This window comes from Notechis scutatus, chromosome 1, assembly GCF_049901735.1.
Source record: "Notechis scutatus isolate UNSWTSFEM ecotype Mainland chromosome 1, rNotScu1.2, whole genome shotgun sequence".
Classification (NCBI taxonomy): domain Eukaryota; kingdom Metazoa; phylum Chordata; class Lepidosauria; order Squamata; family Elapidae; genus Notechis; species Notechis scutatus.
The window spans coordinates 76441336-76457139 of NC_142009.1; the positions used below are offsets into that span (position 1 = coordinate 76441336).

The 15804-nt window shown below is 39.2% G+C and overlaps 2 protein-coding genes across 5 annotated transcripts in view; one reads left to right on the forward strand and one right to left on the reverse strand.

The window, feature by feature from the left end:
* Window positions 1-15804, reverse strand: part of ERMARD (ER membrane associated RNA degradation) — a 37628-nt gene that overhangs the window by 21106 nt on the left and 718 nt on the right. Inside the window, exons 1-5 of one of the 3 annotated variants that reach the window (XM_026669493.2) lie at window positions 7263-7402; window positions 4674-4842; window positions 4232-4371; window positions 1039-1140; window positions 277-366 (exon numbers count right to left, since the gene is read on the reverse strand). In XM_026669493.2, the coding sequence (XP_026525278.2) occupies window positions 277-366; window positions 1039-1140; window positions 4232-4371; window positions 4674-4842 (501 nt within the window). In that variant the 5' untranslated portion in view covers window positions 7263-7402. Of the gene's footprint in view, window positions 1-276; window positions 367-1038; window positions 1141-4231; window positions 4372-4673; window positions 4843-7262; window positions 7403-15804 lie in introns of those variants that run through there. The other 2 variants (XM_026669494.2, XM_087968286.1) reach the window with 2 other exon arrangements.
* Window positions 7395-14041, forward strand: DYNLT2 (dynein light chain Tctex-type 2). Of its 2 annotated transcripts, none has more exons than XM_026669503.2 (4): window positions 7395-7532; window positions 9246-9455; window positions 11182-11340; window positions 13779-14041. In XM_026669503.2, exons 1-4 carry the CDS (start codon window positions 7434-7436, stop codon window positions 13887-13889), a joined length of 579 nt encoding a protein of 192 aa, XP_026525288.1. In that variant the 5' UTR covers window positions 7395-7433; the 3' UTR covers window positions 13890-14041. The 2 variants fall into 2 exon arrangements, with proteins under 2 accessions (XP_026525288.1, XP_026525289.1); XM_026669504.2 differs by having other exon boundaries at window positions 11185-11340.

Sequence of the window (15804 nt, forward strand, 5' to 3'; positions counted from 1 at the left end):
AGCGCAGAACAATATATTGTTCATATACTTTTCCATAAACAAATGAACCACACAAATTTCCTATCCTGTAAAACCTCTCTATAAAACCTGACTCACTGGATGCCAACTTCCAATCTTTGTTTAAATATCCCCTACCCCATTTTTATTCAATATTTACTAACAGCCCTGTTATATTAATATTGTTCAAAGTCTGCCATTAAGAAAAAATAAAGTGTATTTAAATAAATGTTTAATATTTAAACATTTTTAATTTGAAATTAAAAATCTAATACTCACCACTGGTTGCCCAAAGATAGAAACAAATTCCTGAGATGCAAGCAAATCTCTTAAAAGAAAAGGACAGTCTTTCCCAATTAATAAGAATACCTAAAAGGCAACATATTTCACTCTGAATATTTTCCCTTCCCAGTCAATGTATTTTTTAAAATATAAATAGAAAGAGCAACAAGTTCAAAATCCATATAGACAGTGTGTTGGATTCTTCATTGTTATTATTGATATTAAAAATGTTCCAGCTAAAAACTGCCACAAAAACAAAATTTGACAAATACAAAAATGATAGCTAAGTTAGTTTTAGAAACTCAGTAATCAGGTATAATTAGAAGATTGCTCCTTTTTGACTTCCCTGCTTCTTGGCCTAAAGCTTCCAGACTGAGACACTGTAATGAATTTGCACTGTAATGTAAGACACATCTAGCATGGGATAAGCCCCATTGAGATTAATGTAAAAGTTGTCAAATAAATATGTCTATGAACTGTTATTTATCAAAACTTGACTGACTTTGCTTAGCTTTCTGTAAGTGTATTATAGGAGTATTTATGGGTGCATATTGTATTAGTCATACAGAATACAGTGCTTTGGATCATTGCTTTTAATATTGCAAGATTTATAACTCCATGAGAGGTTTCAAATTCTACATACCCAACAATCGGTGACCTTTTAATTAATAAACAAGGAAATGAAACACTGATTTCTTGAGTGTAAAAAAGGATCTCATTGACCTGAAGTTTGACATATTCCAATATTTTAGCACTTACATCACCCAAGGCTCGTTCCAAACATGACGTAAGCTTCATTAAACTGAGTGCGACTGCTGCATCCTGTGGATTCTTTATGGTATCAAACATTTCCAGAAATATCTGTAGTTTATTCAAGATGGAAAAATTAAGTGTAAGGCAAATTGCTGGGAGGCAGAAGCCGAAGGGTGAGGGCCGGCGGGTGGGTGGGGCTTTGGCAACATTTGCTGTATAATTTGCACAGACATTTCCACCCAATTTTGGGTGGGAAAAAAAGTGCATCTTATACACCGAAAAATACAGTATGTTTCTGCCACAGAATTGGAAATGACCAAAAAATTATCAAAAGAACGATAACCATCCACCAAATCGTATCAGCTAACTTATACAGTCCATGAAGTAGCTACAAAATAAATTGCTCTAGATCGGGGTTGCCAACCTTTTCGATTTTCCCACGTCATTATAGTTGTGAGTCAGACTTTCACAGCCGTTTCAGTTTTAAATTTGGGGCTAGCCTGCACTCACAAACAAAAAAATCTCCACACCACAAGCCAGGCAACACCTGGGCACAAACAGATCCCCCCTGATACCTCCAGCTCAAACACACCCCAACCAGGCACCCAGGTGAAACCTAGCTTCCTAATAAATGATAGCCGTCCGTTTACTCAGAGGCAAGCTGCACTAAAAGCCTCCAATACAGGAACACAATGTTGCCAGCCAATCAAGACAAAAAAAGCCACAAAACAGTCAGAAGATATTAGAAACAGCAATCAAGCAGAACACAGCAAACTCCAAGACCTATAAACACAGACCAAGACTCCCAACCAATCAGGATGAAGAAAAAAACATTCTGGCAGAGCAGTAGGCTGGCCCCAAATTTAAAACAGAAACGGCTGTGAAAGTCTGACTCACAGACGAACACAATACAGAAGCCTGATGATGGCAGATGAGATTCTGCCAAAACATTGCTACAACTTTAAAAGCACAACTATAATGACGTGGGAAAATACCCGAACAAAGCTGAATACCATACATGTAAGTACCCTCGAAAACTTAAGAAAACATACATACATACATACATACATACATATTAGCGAAGGGAAAGGCCTCTCTCATCCTTGGGGGGGGGGGGGGAAGAGGGAGGATTTAAGAAGTCACATGGTACCTGGAGGCTGGCAAGATCTGGACGGGGAGGAACCGGCTCCCCTCAAATGGAAGAAAAGCAGAGCCATCTCATATCTCCCCAAGTCAGAGGAAACCTCTCCCTCCTTTGCCAGGTGTGGCTGCCTGGAGTTAGTTGTGGGAGGGAAGGAGGGCCGGGCTGGAATCGCTGACGGGCTCCTAATAATCAGGCAACACCCCCCCCCTTCAGCCTCCACATAAGAGGACTCCCCAAGGCTAAGCTCCAGGTTTCTCCTGTCACTTCCAAGCAGAGAAGGATCCCTCTGTATGGAGGCTGAAAGGGGGGGGTCTCGAGTCCAGAAAAGCTGGAGCACTCACCTGCACAAACAGGCTGGTTATTAAGAACCCGTCTTCCTCAGTGCTCTTTTGGTCTGGGCATTTGGTCTCTCCCCCCCACCCCATGCCAAAGGAAAGCTAGCCGGGCTTCTCCTTCCCTTCCCCCCACTCAATCTTACTTCGGGACAAAGGAGAGCGCGCTGGAAACGTGTGTTGGCTTTTCCAATACGCCTTTCTCTGGTGCTTGCTCGCAATTCTTCACGTTCCTCCAGGCCTGGCTTGCTGAGGGGGAAGAGCAGCCCTGACATCTCTGCTGCCCCCTCCAGGAAAAGAAAGCAAGCAGAAACAGCTCTCGCTGGGGTGAAAGAGCAGAGATCGGAAGACACAGGCAACAGAAAGCGGCGCTTTTCAAAGGCAGCAGTTTCCATCTTCTCTTGCCTGTGCCTTCCTCAATCTCGGCTCTTTCGTCCCAGCAAGAGCTATGTTTCTGCTCACTTTTCCTGTGCTTTCCCTGGGCAGCGATGGCTGGGGCTGGGGGGGCAGCAGAGCAGAGCGGGGACGAGAGACGTCCCAAGAGGGACAAGAAAACTGACGCCGACGCCCCATTCTGGACCTCTGAACTGGATGGTGAGCGCAGACTTGCCTACTCCGCCCCCTCCCACCACCACCAGCCAGTATTTTTCTTGCCCTGGGCTGTCCCTACAGCCCGTGGCCATCGAGAAAGAGCCCAGGCCAGGAGATAGAAACTGGAAGGTGTGGGAGTGCCACGCAGATGCAAGTAGAGCAGCATTCCTGCACCTTCCGGCCATCTCCATTGCCGCTTCAGCTCGCCTGTGCCATCCCCCTTGCTGCAATAGCACCATTACCTTGTCCTGCCCAGCGAGGGCTGCACTGCTCGGCTGAAGAGTGGGAGCCAGCGGGTGGGCAGGCTTTGGGGGGTGCTTTGGGGGGACATTTCTCTGCGGCCCACCAAAATTTTCTCACGGCCCACCGGTTGGCGACCACTGCTCTAGATTTTAGTTACATGGGAGAGAAGGCCTGCATGATTTGCTGGCTTTCTTTTTTTCTAATTGATTTTCATTTGGATGGACAATTTTATCACAGCTCTAAATCGGGGGTAACCATCTCTGCATCAGAGCACAATTCCTTTGTGGAAAACCCAGAGAACTATACATTATCAGAATAAATATCCTAGACTCACTAGTATTTTTGAAGTCAAAACACATTTTTGAGAGAATACTGCCTATTTGGAGAACCCTGTGCTGTTGTAGTCTCAAAGCCTAATTTTTCCTACCAAAACGTATTTATAACTGGCTACAGTGTGTGAATATAGCTCTTTTTAATATTAATCTTTTATTGTGTTTTTTAAGCTAGGTGAAATATTAATATATATTTCAAGTTCATGTATGGTATGCCATTCTCCAGAAGCCCACAACCTTTTGAGCACCAAGGACCAATTCAGTGGAGAGAGGTTTTTCTGTGGACTGGAGGGTGCATGGGTATGCTACCTGCATCCTGTGGGTGGGACTTTGCTTGTTTATGTGGCATGGTTTCTGGCGTATTGCAGACCGACGCCGGTCCATGAACTGGGGGTTGGGGACTCCTGCCATACGCTGAAGAAATGTGTATGATGTATGTATGTATGTATGTATGTATGTATGTATGTATTTATTTATTTATTTATTTATTTATTTATTTATGTGTATTCATCCATAAATTTGGAACAGGGATCCAATCCAATCCAACATTTTCCTACCTCTGGGCAGTTTGTCCATTGAAGCCACACCACAAACTGGTTTTCAAATTGTTCCACTGTAAGTGATTTCAAATGCAAGTGAATAGATTCACATAAAGGACCTAATGATCTCACACTATTGATATAATCCAATGTTGGGTCTAAAAAACAAAAATAACCGATCAGTTCAAGAATACTGTCAAGTACTGCTAAATATAAAAAAAATATTTTCTCCTTAGAGGATGTTCCTCTAAATTCATTAAGGATTTTCCCTTTTTTGTAGAAAATCTTAAATAATGCCCTTACAGTCATTGAAGCTAAATAACTAAAACTAGGAATTCTATTATTTTTAACAAAAAGTTCCCCCCAAACAATTAAAAGATCTTCACTGCATATGCTAATTCAGAAACATGTCTTACTGTCCCAAGTATAGCAATACACTACATTTAAAAGCAATAGAGACCTTGCTCTCCATATCGTATATGTTTTGTGATGAATTCCCAATTTATTTCACCAGTGTCACACATAAAACTACTGAGAGCACAGCTTGTTTTCCTCTCAAATCCGGCTTCACAAATCATATAATACACTGTAGGGGAAAGGCAGGTAGATGGTGGATCAGCTAAGAACATCTGAAATGAAATAAAAAGGCAAATGGTGAGATAAAAAGGGAACTCTTACAGCCTCATTTATTTTGTTTGTGAACGTAATTACTACTGACAGAATTACTTTTACATATTTTATCAGTATTTCATATTGCTATATCCCATGGTTAAACAGTGGCAAAAATGAAAATAAAATTCCAATGCTGACAATTGTATTACATGGAGATTTGATATTTTGATTTTTTTTTCCTATCCAATTTTTTTATTTTTTGATGGTTTGATATTTTTGACTTTCCCTTTGTAGGATGAAAGTTAATGTAATCGAGAAAGATCATGGGTATTTGGGTAGGCACTGCAACAGCATTTTTCCTCCCTACTTGTCAGCCTAAAGATACTATAAATAATACCTGCTTATGTTTTTTATTATCATTTAAAATATTTTAAAAACTACTCTGTACATGTGGCCATTTACCCTCAGGTTTTAGGAGCTGAAAGTATCTTGCAAACAGCCCTGCTATGAACTTTTTCCACACTGTTATATAACACTTGTTATACCCACCTTCTACAAATAGGATTGAATAAAATCATTTGACAATCCTTTAGTATAAATAAATATCAGTACTGCAGATGAAAGATGTGCTGGGTCTAAGAAAATGCTTTTTTATTGCGTCATTTAGTCAAATGTTATTACACAATAAGTATGCAATTGAGTTTACAACCAAAAATCTTTCTCTTCTTTATATTTCAGAGGATGTCTTAAGATTTAGTATCCAATAATAATCATGGGTTGCAAATCTCAACTCTTCCTGACCATGTTACAATCATCTGTATCTGGAACGCTTCCACAACTGAAGGTAGGCTTAACCAGAGAGTCTCTAGGGAACTCTTCAGTTCAACCTGGAGAGCCTTGCCCAACTCATTTCACCAATTATGGGCCTCAACATATTAACATTTGCTGACTTAACTATGGTTGTAATAAATAAATTTGGGAGAAAACAGCCACCACTTGTAATGAAGCTGTGCATAAATGCATTCCTCATTGGCTAAGGATGATGCTTCTAATTCATCTGGATAAACAGAACAGTTTTTTTTTTCCTCATTCACGTTAGGGAAAGATAGCTTCTGAATAGGAGAAACGAAAAATTTTATTGCTGCCTTTTTGTGGTCATTGATAACTTTACAGCCCAGACAGGTAACTCTAATGCAGGCCTCACATCAGAATCTTTTTTTTTAAATAAAGCACTAACCCACAATGCAATTACTTTGTAATCCCAGAACAATGCAGTGCAACAAAATAAAGGTCACAATTAAGCAAACGGTTTAACATTAATACTAATTATGCCAGGCAGTCACAGAACCTCTGTATTTAAGATGCATTTCTGTCTAGCTGACTGGGTGAAAGCAAATACAGGTAGTTCTCCACTTACAACCTAGGTTCTTTCTAGGCTGCCTTAGGAAAGCAGGTGGCCTCATTTTACAAATTTTACCTGTAGGCAGCCCTTGACTCATGACCCACAATTGAGCCCACCATTTCTGTTGCCAAGCAAGACAGTTGTTAAGTGAATCACTGCAGTTGTTAAATTGGAAACATGGTTAAGTGAATCTGCATCCCCACTGACTTTGCTTGACAGGTTGAAAAATGACCCCAGGACACTGCAACTGTCATAAATCCATGCCAGTTGCCAAGCAAGTGAATTTTGATCATGTGACCATGGGAATGCTGCAATAGTCCTAAATATGAGAACTGGTCATAATTCATTTTTTTCAGTGCCGTTGTAACTTTGAACGGCCACTAAGCAAATGGCTGTAAGTCAAGCACTACCGGTAACTTGTGAAAAGTCACAACTCACAAGTGTTGCCAGCAAAATTAGAACTTTCTACCACTGCTGTGAAATAATATTTAGTTTCCATTACAATCATGATTTGTCTTCCTTCCTTAGGACTGGAGCTTTAACAGCAGCAAAAACACCAGGGGCAAGTTGCAAGGAAGATATATTCATTGTGTCTCCATGCAAACATAACCCTTTCCCAAGCCAGGTTCCCCAAACGGTGAGGTGTGCCTCCCTTGGGGCAGAGCAGAGTCCAGAGGACCTCTGAAGAACCTTTTAATTACATTTGAAATCCACCTTTCTTGCAGCTTCACTGTTCTCCTATATTGATTTTGGTGTTTGTAGTTTTAGGGGAGGTGTGTACATTAGAGATGACAACGAAGGAAGGAAGGTATGATGGCAAAAAGTTTACGTACTTTGCCTTTAAACTGTTTAACCTGGCGTTTAGCAAAAGAAGGAAATAGCAAGGCAGAAAACAGCAACAACAACAAAAAGTCGGTGAGGCGCTCTCGCTCCTAGCACCGCGCCCCAAAAGTTGAACTACAATTCCCAGAAATCCTCCAACTCCCCTTAGGCGAGCGACCAGATTGCGGAAAGACTGGTCCGCCGCGCATTTACCTCAGCTCGGTTCTGGTTCTTGGGTTGCTTAGCTCGTGCTTACTGACGTCACGGGTAGAGACCAGCCTCGCGCCTCTGAAAGGCTGTACCTGACGGGTCCGTGTGTGGACGGTTGCTGCGCCAGTGAATCACCGTCCGCTCCAGACAGTTGCCTAAAGGGAGGAGTTCCCAATGGATAAAGCCAAAAAAAAGCTGGGCGTCACTCCTTCCCACGCTGGCCAGGCATGGGGAAGAAAACACAGCAATATAGACAAAGATCAGCTCGGTCGGGTAAGACAAGGCGGAGCGGCTCCATCTGCGCGTGCGCGGAGCGACATTGGGGCGGCCTTCGGGTCAGAAGGCTTCCCGCCGAGTGGGCGGGGCTGAACGGCAAGGAAAGCTCCTTGCGCCCTTTTTGCTGGGATGTTGCATTTTGGAAAGCCGGACTTTTGTTTTTTACTCAGTTAAAACGCTGGGTAGATATGGGTTCTGTCCAAAGAACCCATATCGTGCATAAGCGCACCAACGTGCCTACCGTCCCTGTCCTATTGTTTCTCTTATTCTTTTATTTTTCTTATATGTACCCATTTCATGTATTCACAACTATGTATACACTTATACTTATTATCTTGTAAACAATTGGCAAATCAAATAAATAAATAAAAAATAAAGTTGTGTTAAGCTACACGAGGAGTGCTTGCTGTGAACCACACTAAAGCTGTCTTACCAGTTTTTCTCAACCTTGGCAGCTCTAAGACGCTTGGGACTTCGACACCCTAAGCCAGCAGAAGTGAAGGTTGAGAAATATTGGTTTATGTCAAGCATGTGGCAGATCTAAGGAGACCCTGTTCAGGAGGGTTAATGTTGGTTTCTACTATATTCTGATTATGAACTGTAAAGATGTACATTTTATGGCTTGTAATAATTCAAATGTATGCCATTCTAGCTTCTCTATACATGTATTATCTTTGCTTCTCTTTATTACCTAACATACTATCAACATTCAAACTGGAATGTTTCTGTTTCACAAATTCTTCAAGTACCCTATGCATGAATCACATAATAGAAACTTTCCCTTGGAGAACCATTAATTAGCAACTCTATCTGAGTCAAGTAGGCTGTTCTACTTTACAATGAACCCTTCATCCACTGCAAGTTGAGCAGACAAGACATAGTCATTTACCAAGATTACATTTCAGTCTTTTTTGTTTAAATTACTTTTTTTAATTTGACAATTTTAAGATGTGTTAAAGATATTAAGCATCTTAAAAGTTTGAAAAACATTGGTTTAAATGAACATATAAAATGTACTGAATTAGGTAAGACACTTGGGAAAGTATTCATAAGATTGCTACTTTTGATGCGCCAAAAATAAAGACAAAGTTTTGTAATCTGAGTCTCTGAATACTGTTGAATATCTTTGTCTTTGGGAGAGGCAATGTTTGTCCAAACTTTTGGGGACTATATAAAGTGCTGACTGAAATCTGTTCAGAAAAGCAACTGCAAGATCAAGAGATCAATATGGTTTAAACGTAATGAATATGTCCCAAATGGAAGTTTTGATTAAACGTGTAGAAAATAAAGTAATTTTGTCTTCCCTCATAAAATTATAACTCGGGGGTTCCATGTTAAGCAACATGGAATATATACAATGCAGAACTAATTTATGTGGCTGTAAATCAGAACATTCCGTTGCATTCAGTTAAAGAGCCACTTTGGTACAGTAATCCTGTCTTATAAATCAGGATACTGTGAATTTTACTCCTGCCTTGGACATGAAAAACTGGTTAGGTGACTTCAGAGCAGTCACTTTTAGTTCAACCAACCTCACAGGGTGGTTATGGGGAAAAGGAAGAAGTATTGGTCTTTTAACTACCTTGAATTATATATGAAAAATGAGGGCAGGATGAAAAAAAAAGCTAACCCCCTCTTACTATGTTTAAGTTTTGTCATTTTAATTTTGTGAGTGAAATAAAGATGTCTTTATGTGTTGGGGTTTTTTAGCCTTCAGTGTCAGGAAAACACAGAGCTTCAAGCTATGACATATCAGGTATGGACCCAGATGATGAATCCGTCACAGATTTTACAAAAAATGAGCTCTTAGTATTCAAGACTAGCTTTGCAAGACAGAAATATGGTAACACTTACAGGATGGAACCTTATAGAAAATGTGAGGCTCATATAGTAAGGAAGAGAGCTGAAGATATTCTAAAGGTAAAGTATTTTCTAATAAGAATTAGGTTCTAAACCATAAGTTATATTATTTAACACTTTTGTTATATCTCCTATTAACAGCAAAGATCATTTAAAATGTAGTTTATGGCAAATAACTTATTAAAGTACAGGTAGTCCTTGGGTTATGACAATTGAACCCAAAATTTATGTTGCTAAGTGAAACATTTGTTAAGTGAGTTTTTCCCCATTTATGTCTTTTCTTGCCATAGCTGTTAAGTGCATAATTGCATTTGTTAGGTTAGTAGGTGAATCTGGCTTCTCCATTGATTTTACTTGTCAGAGGCTGATCACCAAAACCCAGGACAGTACAACCGCCATAAATATAAACTAGTTGCCAAGCACCTGAAATTTGATCATGTGACCATGGGGATGTTACAACAGTCATGTGAAAAATAATTGTGTCACTTTTTTCATTGCATTGTAACTTTGAGTGGTCACTAAATGAACTGTTGTAAATAGAGGACTCCCTCTAAATGGAGCCTATTCATCATCCTCATACACTTCAGTCCCATTTGTGCGAGAAGCACCTTTTAAGGCACTTCCAGGTTGAAAGGATTAGCCATTGATATCACTGTTGCCTGGGGGATGCCCATGGGGGCTCCTTTCATGTTCTGGTTGAGCGAATGATGGCGGCTAACCCCGCAAAGCAGCAGCACTTGGGCCTCGAAGGCAGGCTTACTAACCTTCAACCCAGAGTTCTAACCACTTGAGCCACTTGTTCCATGTTGTCATACACTAATAGAAATATCAGCAGTATTGGAGAAGTGTGTGTATAATTAACTGATTTTAATTAAAATTACTGAAATTCCCATGAGTTCATTTGCAAGTGCCCAAATGGGGCACTTCTGACTTGGCTACTAATAGCCTGTAATAGCTCTTTCCTGGCTGCCTTGAGTATTTTCCAGAAGAAAAGTGACTGATGATTGAAGGATTCCTTACAGGGTGAGTTGGGAAGTGTTGGCATTCTTCTTTGTCCTATTCAAATTATTTTTGTCCATGCAAGAAGCAGTAGTTATCTCTTTGTGTTGAACTTTCTTGTGTAAGAAGAAACAAGAAGTGAAAAGTATTGGACATCAATAGTGGACTTTTGAAAGTGACAGGGCCCTTCTTCACTAAGATCTACCACCTGACATAATTTAGCTGTTACCTTTTGGTAACATGTCCTACAGTATGAGCAATTCCAACCTCTATGAACAAACCAGAGATCTTGCAGTTGAATTCTGAACATTTCTAACAAATTAGTTCATAGAATTCCTTGGGGAATATAATCTCTAAAATTAAAGTAATATAAACCTAAACTAAAATAATAATAAGCACAAATATATTCTAACATCTTGTGAAGTTATATTTGACTTGTCAAAATAGTTCCTAAAATGGGCTTATTTTTAATAAGTTGCAATAGTGCTCTATTGCAGTCAAAAAGCAGTTTGACATTTTTTTCTAAAATCAGTGGGATAGTGAATAGCCTGTTTAAAACTAAAGTTCCATGAAGCAAACCTTCAAACTGAGTACAGTCCTATTACATAGGTTTGGTTAAAAACACTTAGTTACAAACCCTATTGAATACTATTTTTACTGAAAAACAATATACCTACAGGATGTATCAAACATAGAATAGCTTTAAATGTTAAATGAGTGCTGTATAGACCATTTATAGAAAAGTGTATTATTACAATTATTGGTAATTTTGTTTGACCCTTAATAGCAGAAACTTCAAGATTTCAAATATATTGGAATCAATGGTGCCCCCACTTGTACAGCTATCTCAGAAGATATATTAGCAGGTGTCAAGGATCTGGGGTTTGATCGTTACAAGTATATAGTTCAGTTATTTCTTGTGCAAAAGACTGGTCAGTCAATACATGTAAGTACATAAACTACCCTATTCTGTTCTCTGAAAAATGCCCACATTTGCCTGTTGCAGTTGTGCAGAATATTATTTTTCAAATGGGACCCTATCAGATTACTAAAGTGGAATGGACTACCTTGTTAAATCATACACAAGGTCTTATGGTCCAGCATTTTCAAGAACAGTCAGCATATGGAAAAAATGCAAGCAAAGCATGTAAGTAATAGCCATCATAGCTGTTTTTTTCATTGAGTTCAAATTCATCTGCAGAAAATTAGCTCAGGTTGAAACTGGTAAGATGTAATAAACTGTTCTGCACACATCACCACCAATCAGATCTACTGTGTTCACTTGATGAAATGAAGCACTTTTTTTACCTAAGTTAGTATGACTAAAGTTGTTGCAACCTTACCGGTTGCTTCTCAGTGTTCTATCAGATGTGACAGAAAAAGCATGTTATGGAGGTTGTGGTAAAAAGGACCCTCCTACCTCATACACATGTAAGCTACATTCATTACCAAACTGATGAGATGCCCTCATGTGCATCAAATATATGAACTGCAGAAAGTGCCCTTGTACTAAAACATTCACAGCAAGTAGAATTGACCCTGAGTGGTGACAAGGAAGAACCATATTTCAAAGATAATATGGCTACTGTCAAAGCTTTGCTGGGGATCCAGTATGTATTGTGTTATTGCTTGTATAGATGCAAATAAAATTATGGTGTATTTTCAGAGTGATCTATTAAGGAATGTCATCTGATAGGAGATGACCTCCTGGCAGGAGAGACTTTTCTGCTCTAATGCCTGCCCTTTGGAACAGCATTCCCCTAGAGCAGGGGTAGGCAACTATGGCCTTTTTATAATATTTGGACTTCAACTCCCAGAATTCTGGGAGTTATAATATTTGGACTTCAACTCCCAGAATTCCCCTAGAGCAGGGGTAGGCAACTATGGCCTTTTATAATATTTGGACTTCAACTCCCAGAATTCTGGGAGTATAATATTTGGACTTCAACTCCCAGAATTCCCCTAGAGCAGGGGTAGGCAACTATGGCCTTTTTATAATATTTGGACTTCAACTCCCAGAATTCTGGGAGTTATAATATTTGGACTTCAACTCCCAGAATTCCCCTAGAGCAGGGGGTAGGCAACTATGGCCTTTTATAATATTTGGACTTCAACTCCCAGAATTCTGGGAGTTATAATATTTGGACTTCAACTCCCAGAATTCCCCTAGAGCAGGGGTAGGCAACTATGGCCTTTTTATAATATTTGGACTTCAACTCCCAGAATTCTGGGGTTGAAATCCACATAAGAACCATAGTTGCCCACCCTGGCCCTTTGAAAGTCTCCAAAGACATGGCCACCTATGCTTAGGGATCCAGTTATGGTTTGACCTATACTAGATGTACTGATTGATCCATAACTTTCATTTGCCTGCTTTTTTATATCTCTTGATTTTAATTGGGTTTTAAAGGGAAGTATTGTATTTCTTATTGATTTCTGGTTTTGTTTGTTGGCCATTTTAATACCCATCTCACATTTGTACATGAATGAAATAAATAAGGTGCCAGCAATATATACTTATTTTGGAGCACCTCTTTATACTTTGGATGCTTCTGGATTGAAAGGATTAGCTAGCTATAAGCTTTTGTCCAGCAATAGGTACTATGAAGGATGTACAAAACAGTTACCTATTTACATATGTATTCCATTTATATAGCCACCCATCTCACATTCATGACTCTGGACAGCCTACAAGTAAAACAAAACTGAAAAATAAAAAAATAACACAGCCAAAACAAACATTAAAAACAATTGGAAAGCCATACAGTAGAATCACCAGTAATAGGAAGAGAATTGAGACCTACTGCATGGATTGAATTTTTTTCTGAATTTTTTTTAATGCCTTGGTATATATATGGTCTTAACTCACAATAATTCACCTCATGAATATAAATGTTTATTCAAAAATAAAACTGTTATTTTCCCCATACTTTTAAAGATTCTGCATTATTTTTATAACAAAATTACATAGACCTCTGGATTTTTTTTTCCTTTTGAAGTATAAAAACTCAGGGAAATGTGAAACAGTTTTTAAATGTAAATGTTGAGGTAAATTGTATGTGTTTTAATTTTTGCAAAATAACCATGTATTGTGAACATTGCCTACATACCTGTCCGCAATATATAATTCCCATTTCCATGAGTACATTTTTTGATGTACAGGGAATTTACGCAAACTTTGCTTTCTGTATAATGCTAAATTTAATTTTCTTTATATCTCTTGATTAATTATGGGATTGGATTTTAATTTGAGTCTTCTTTTATATTTTAGGCTATGTTCATGAAGATATATTGTTGCAATAGATTTGTTATGTGATTATGAATTATAATTTTAAAATGTATGTTAATTAATTTGTTGTTACTTTGTTCTTTTCTTTTTCCCAGATTGCCAGCAGATGGGTCTGGGATGTTGCAAGAGACACTTGGGTCCAAGCACAATATGAAACTGAGAACTACATTATGGTGGCTCTAGTAGTTGCTTCCTATTTTGAGTAATTAATAAATTAATTTTTGGACATTTATATAGCTGCCTACTCACTCACAGCAACTCTAGATGGCTTACAAACAGTAAGGAAACATTGTAGCACTATATTGAGATTTTTCTTGTTCTATTTGCTCAAATAAATATATTTGCTTCAACCACACTACCACTGTAACACTTTTTGTGTAAAACATTTATGACAAAGTGATACTCCTTGCTGCCTGTTGAGTATTGATAACCAAACAACTGGGCATGCCTGTTACTGTCTACAGGTAGTCCTTGGTTAAAGATGATTCATTCAGTGACCAACGTTATGATGGTGCTGAAAGAGTGTGGATTACTAGTCTTGAAGTTCTTAATTGTCCGGCATCCCCATGGTCACGATTTCAAACTTGCAGCATCTGTCAGTTAAGTAATCATAATTAGTGACTTTCCCTGCCAGCTGAGTCCAGTTTAGGACTTTATACATATCTGTATACTGCTAAAACTCTTATTATCTGTTTGATAATTGATAATCTTCAATTTGGGCAAAACAGTGCATCATAAGAGCTAACTTACAGAACGCATCCAAAATCCAGGACCCATTGTTCCCATGGAAATTTGTTAAAGTTGTCACTTCAGTACCACACCTTCTGACTACACTTCCCAGAAACCCATTGGTTGCTTGATGCAAAGGAAAATGGAAACAGGTGTATCCCCACTCTTTTCTCCCTCCCTCTGGTCCCTATGTCCAATCAGCTGGTGGCAGAACCCAACAGGCAAGTGGCTATTGGCTGTTTTGGAATAAAGACTGAAATTTGAAATCTTTTAACAGCAGTGGCTGGTTTGGGGAAGAAACAAGGGAATAATTCAGATGTCTGTTGGCAAGGTAGAGCTGATTGGGAGACACTGATGGTTTCTTCTTGGAGGAGGGCCTTGGGAAAAACCAGAACGGGGAACAGGAGTGCAGTTTTCCCCATGGTTCACCAATCTTTGTTCTGCCCACCTGCCCCCTCCCCCCCAAGTGGCAGGGAGTTCCTCGGATGAGCTGAGGTGGTAGAGGAGAGCACAACTTCACTGGCTCTCCTGAGGGTGGTGAAATGAGAGGAAATGGTACAAGCCTACCTTATATCTGGAAAGAAAAAATTACTCAAGGGGTCATGGGCTGTCTAGTTTCGACTTAAAAAATCTAGACTAGATGGCAGAAAACATTTCTGGATTTCCTGTCATCTTGCAATGATTTGGATATTTGCAGCCCAGATAGGGTGGTAATATTTTATGCAACACTTACTGTGTTTGTTAGACTGGTAACTTGCCTTTGCTTCTTTGGTTTTTCTCCCAATCACCATGGCTGACCGATTAAGACTTCAAAACATTTGCAACCAAGCCCGCAATAGCATCTAGTTCTGTTTTATGAGTGGGCTTGACTGAGTCTCACAGTTTGATTCAGTGCCTTGCCCCCACATACATATACATCATCAAACATCTGGGAGGACACTGATTACCTAGATTAGAAGAAATAAAAATAAATATCAGGAGACCATGAGTTCTAGTCTTGCCTCAGCATAAAAGCTGGCTGAGCAACTGGGCCAGTCAACACGCTCTCAGCCTAACTCACCTCATAGGGTGGTTGTTGTGGAGAAAATACAGATTGAAGGAGAGGAATGATATTAGATCGCAGTCTTGAGTTATTAATAAAAAGTAATAGGCAAGATAAAACAATCTTTTTTCAAAAATATATTTTTAAATATTGACTCAATACACTTGCGGACTTCACTGAGTTCACCGCCAGATGGGGTGGGGTGTAAGACAACTCAACCCAGACAACTCGCTGCAGGATAAGGTACCCTAATATCAAAGAAACAGTGGGATAAAATTGTTAAAGGATGCAAAAGGAGGGACAAGATGAACTATGAATGACAACATGTTAATAAAATTTGAATGTTTTTA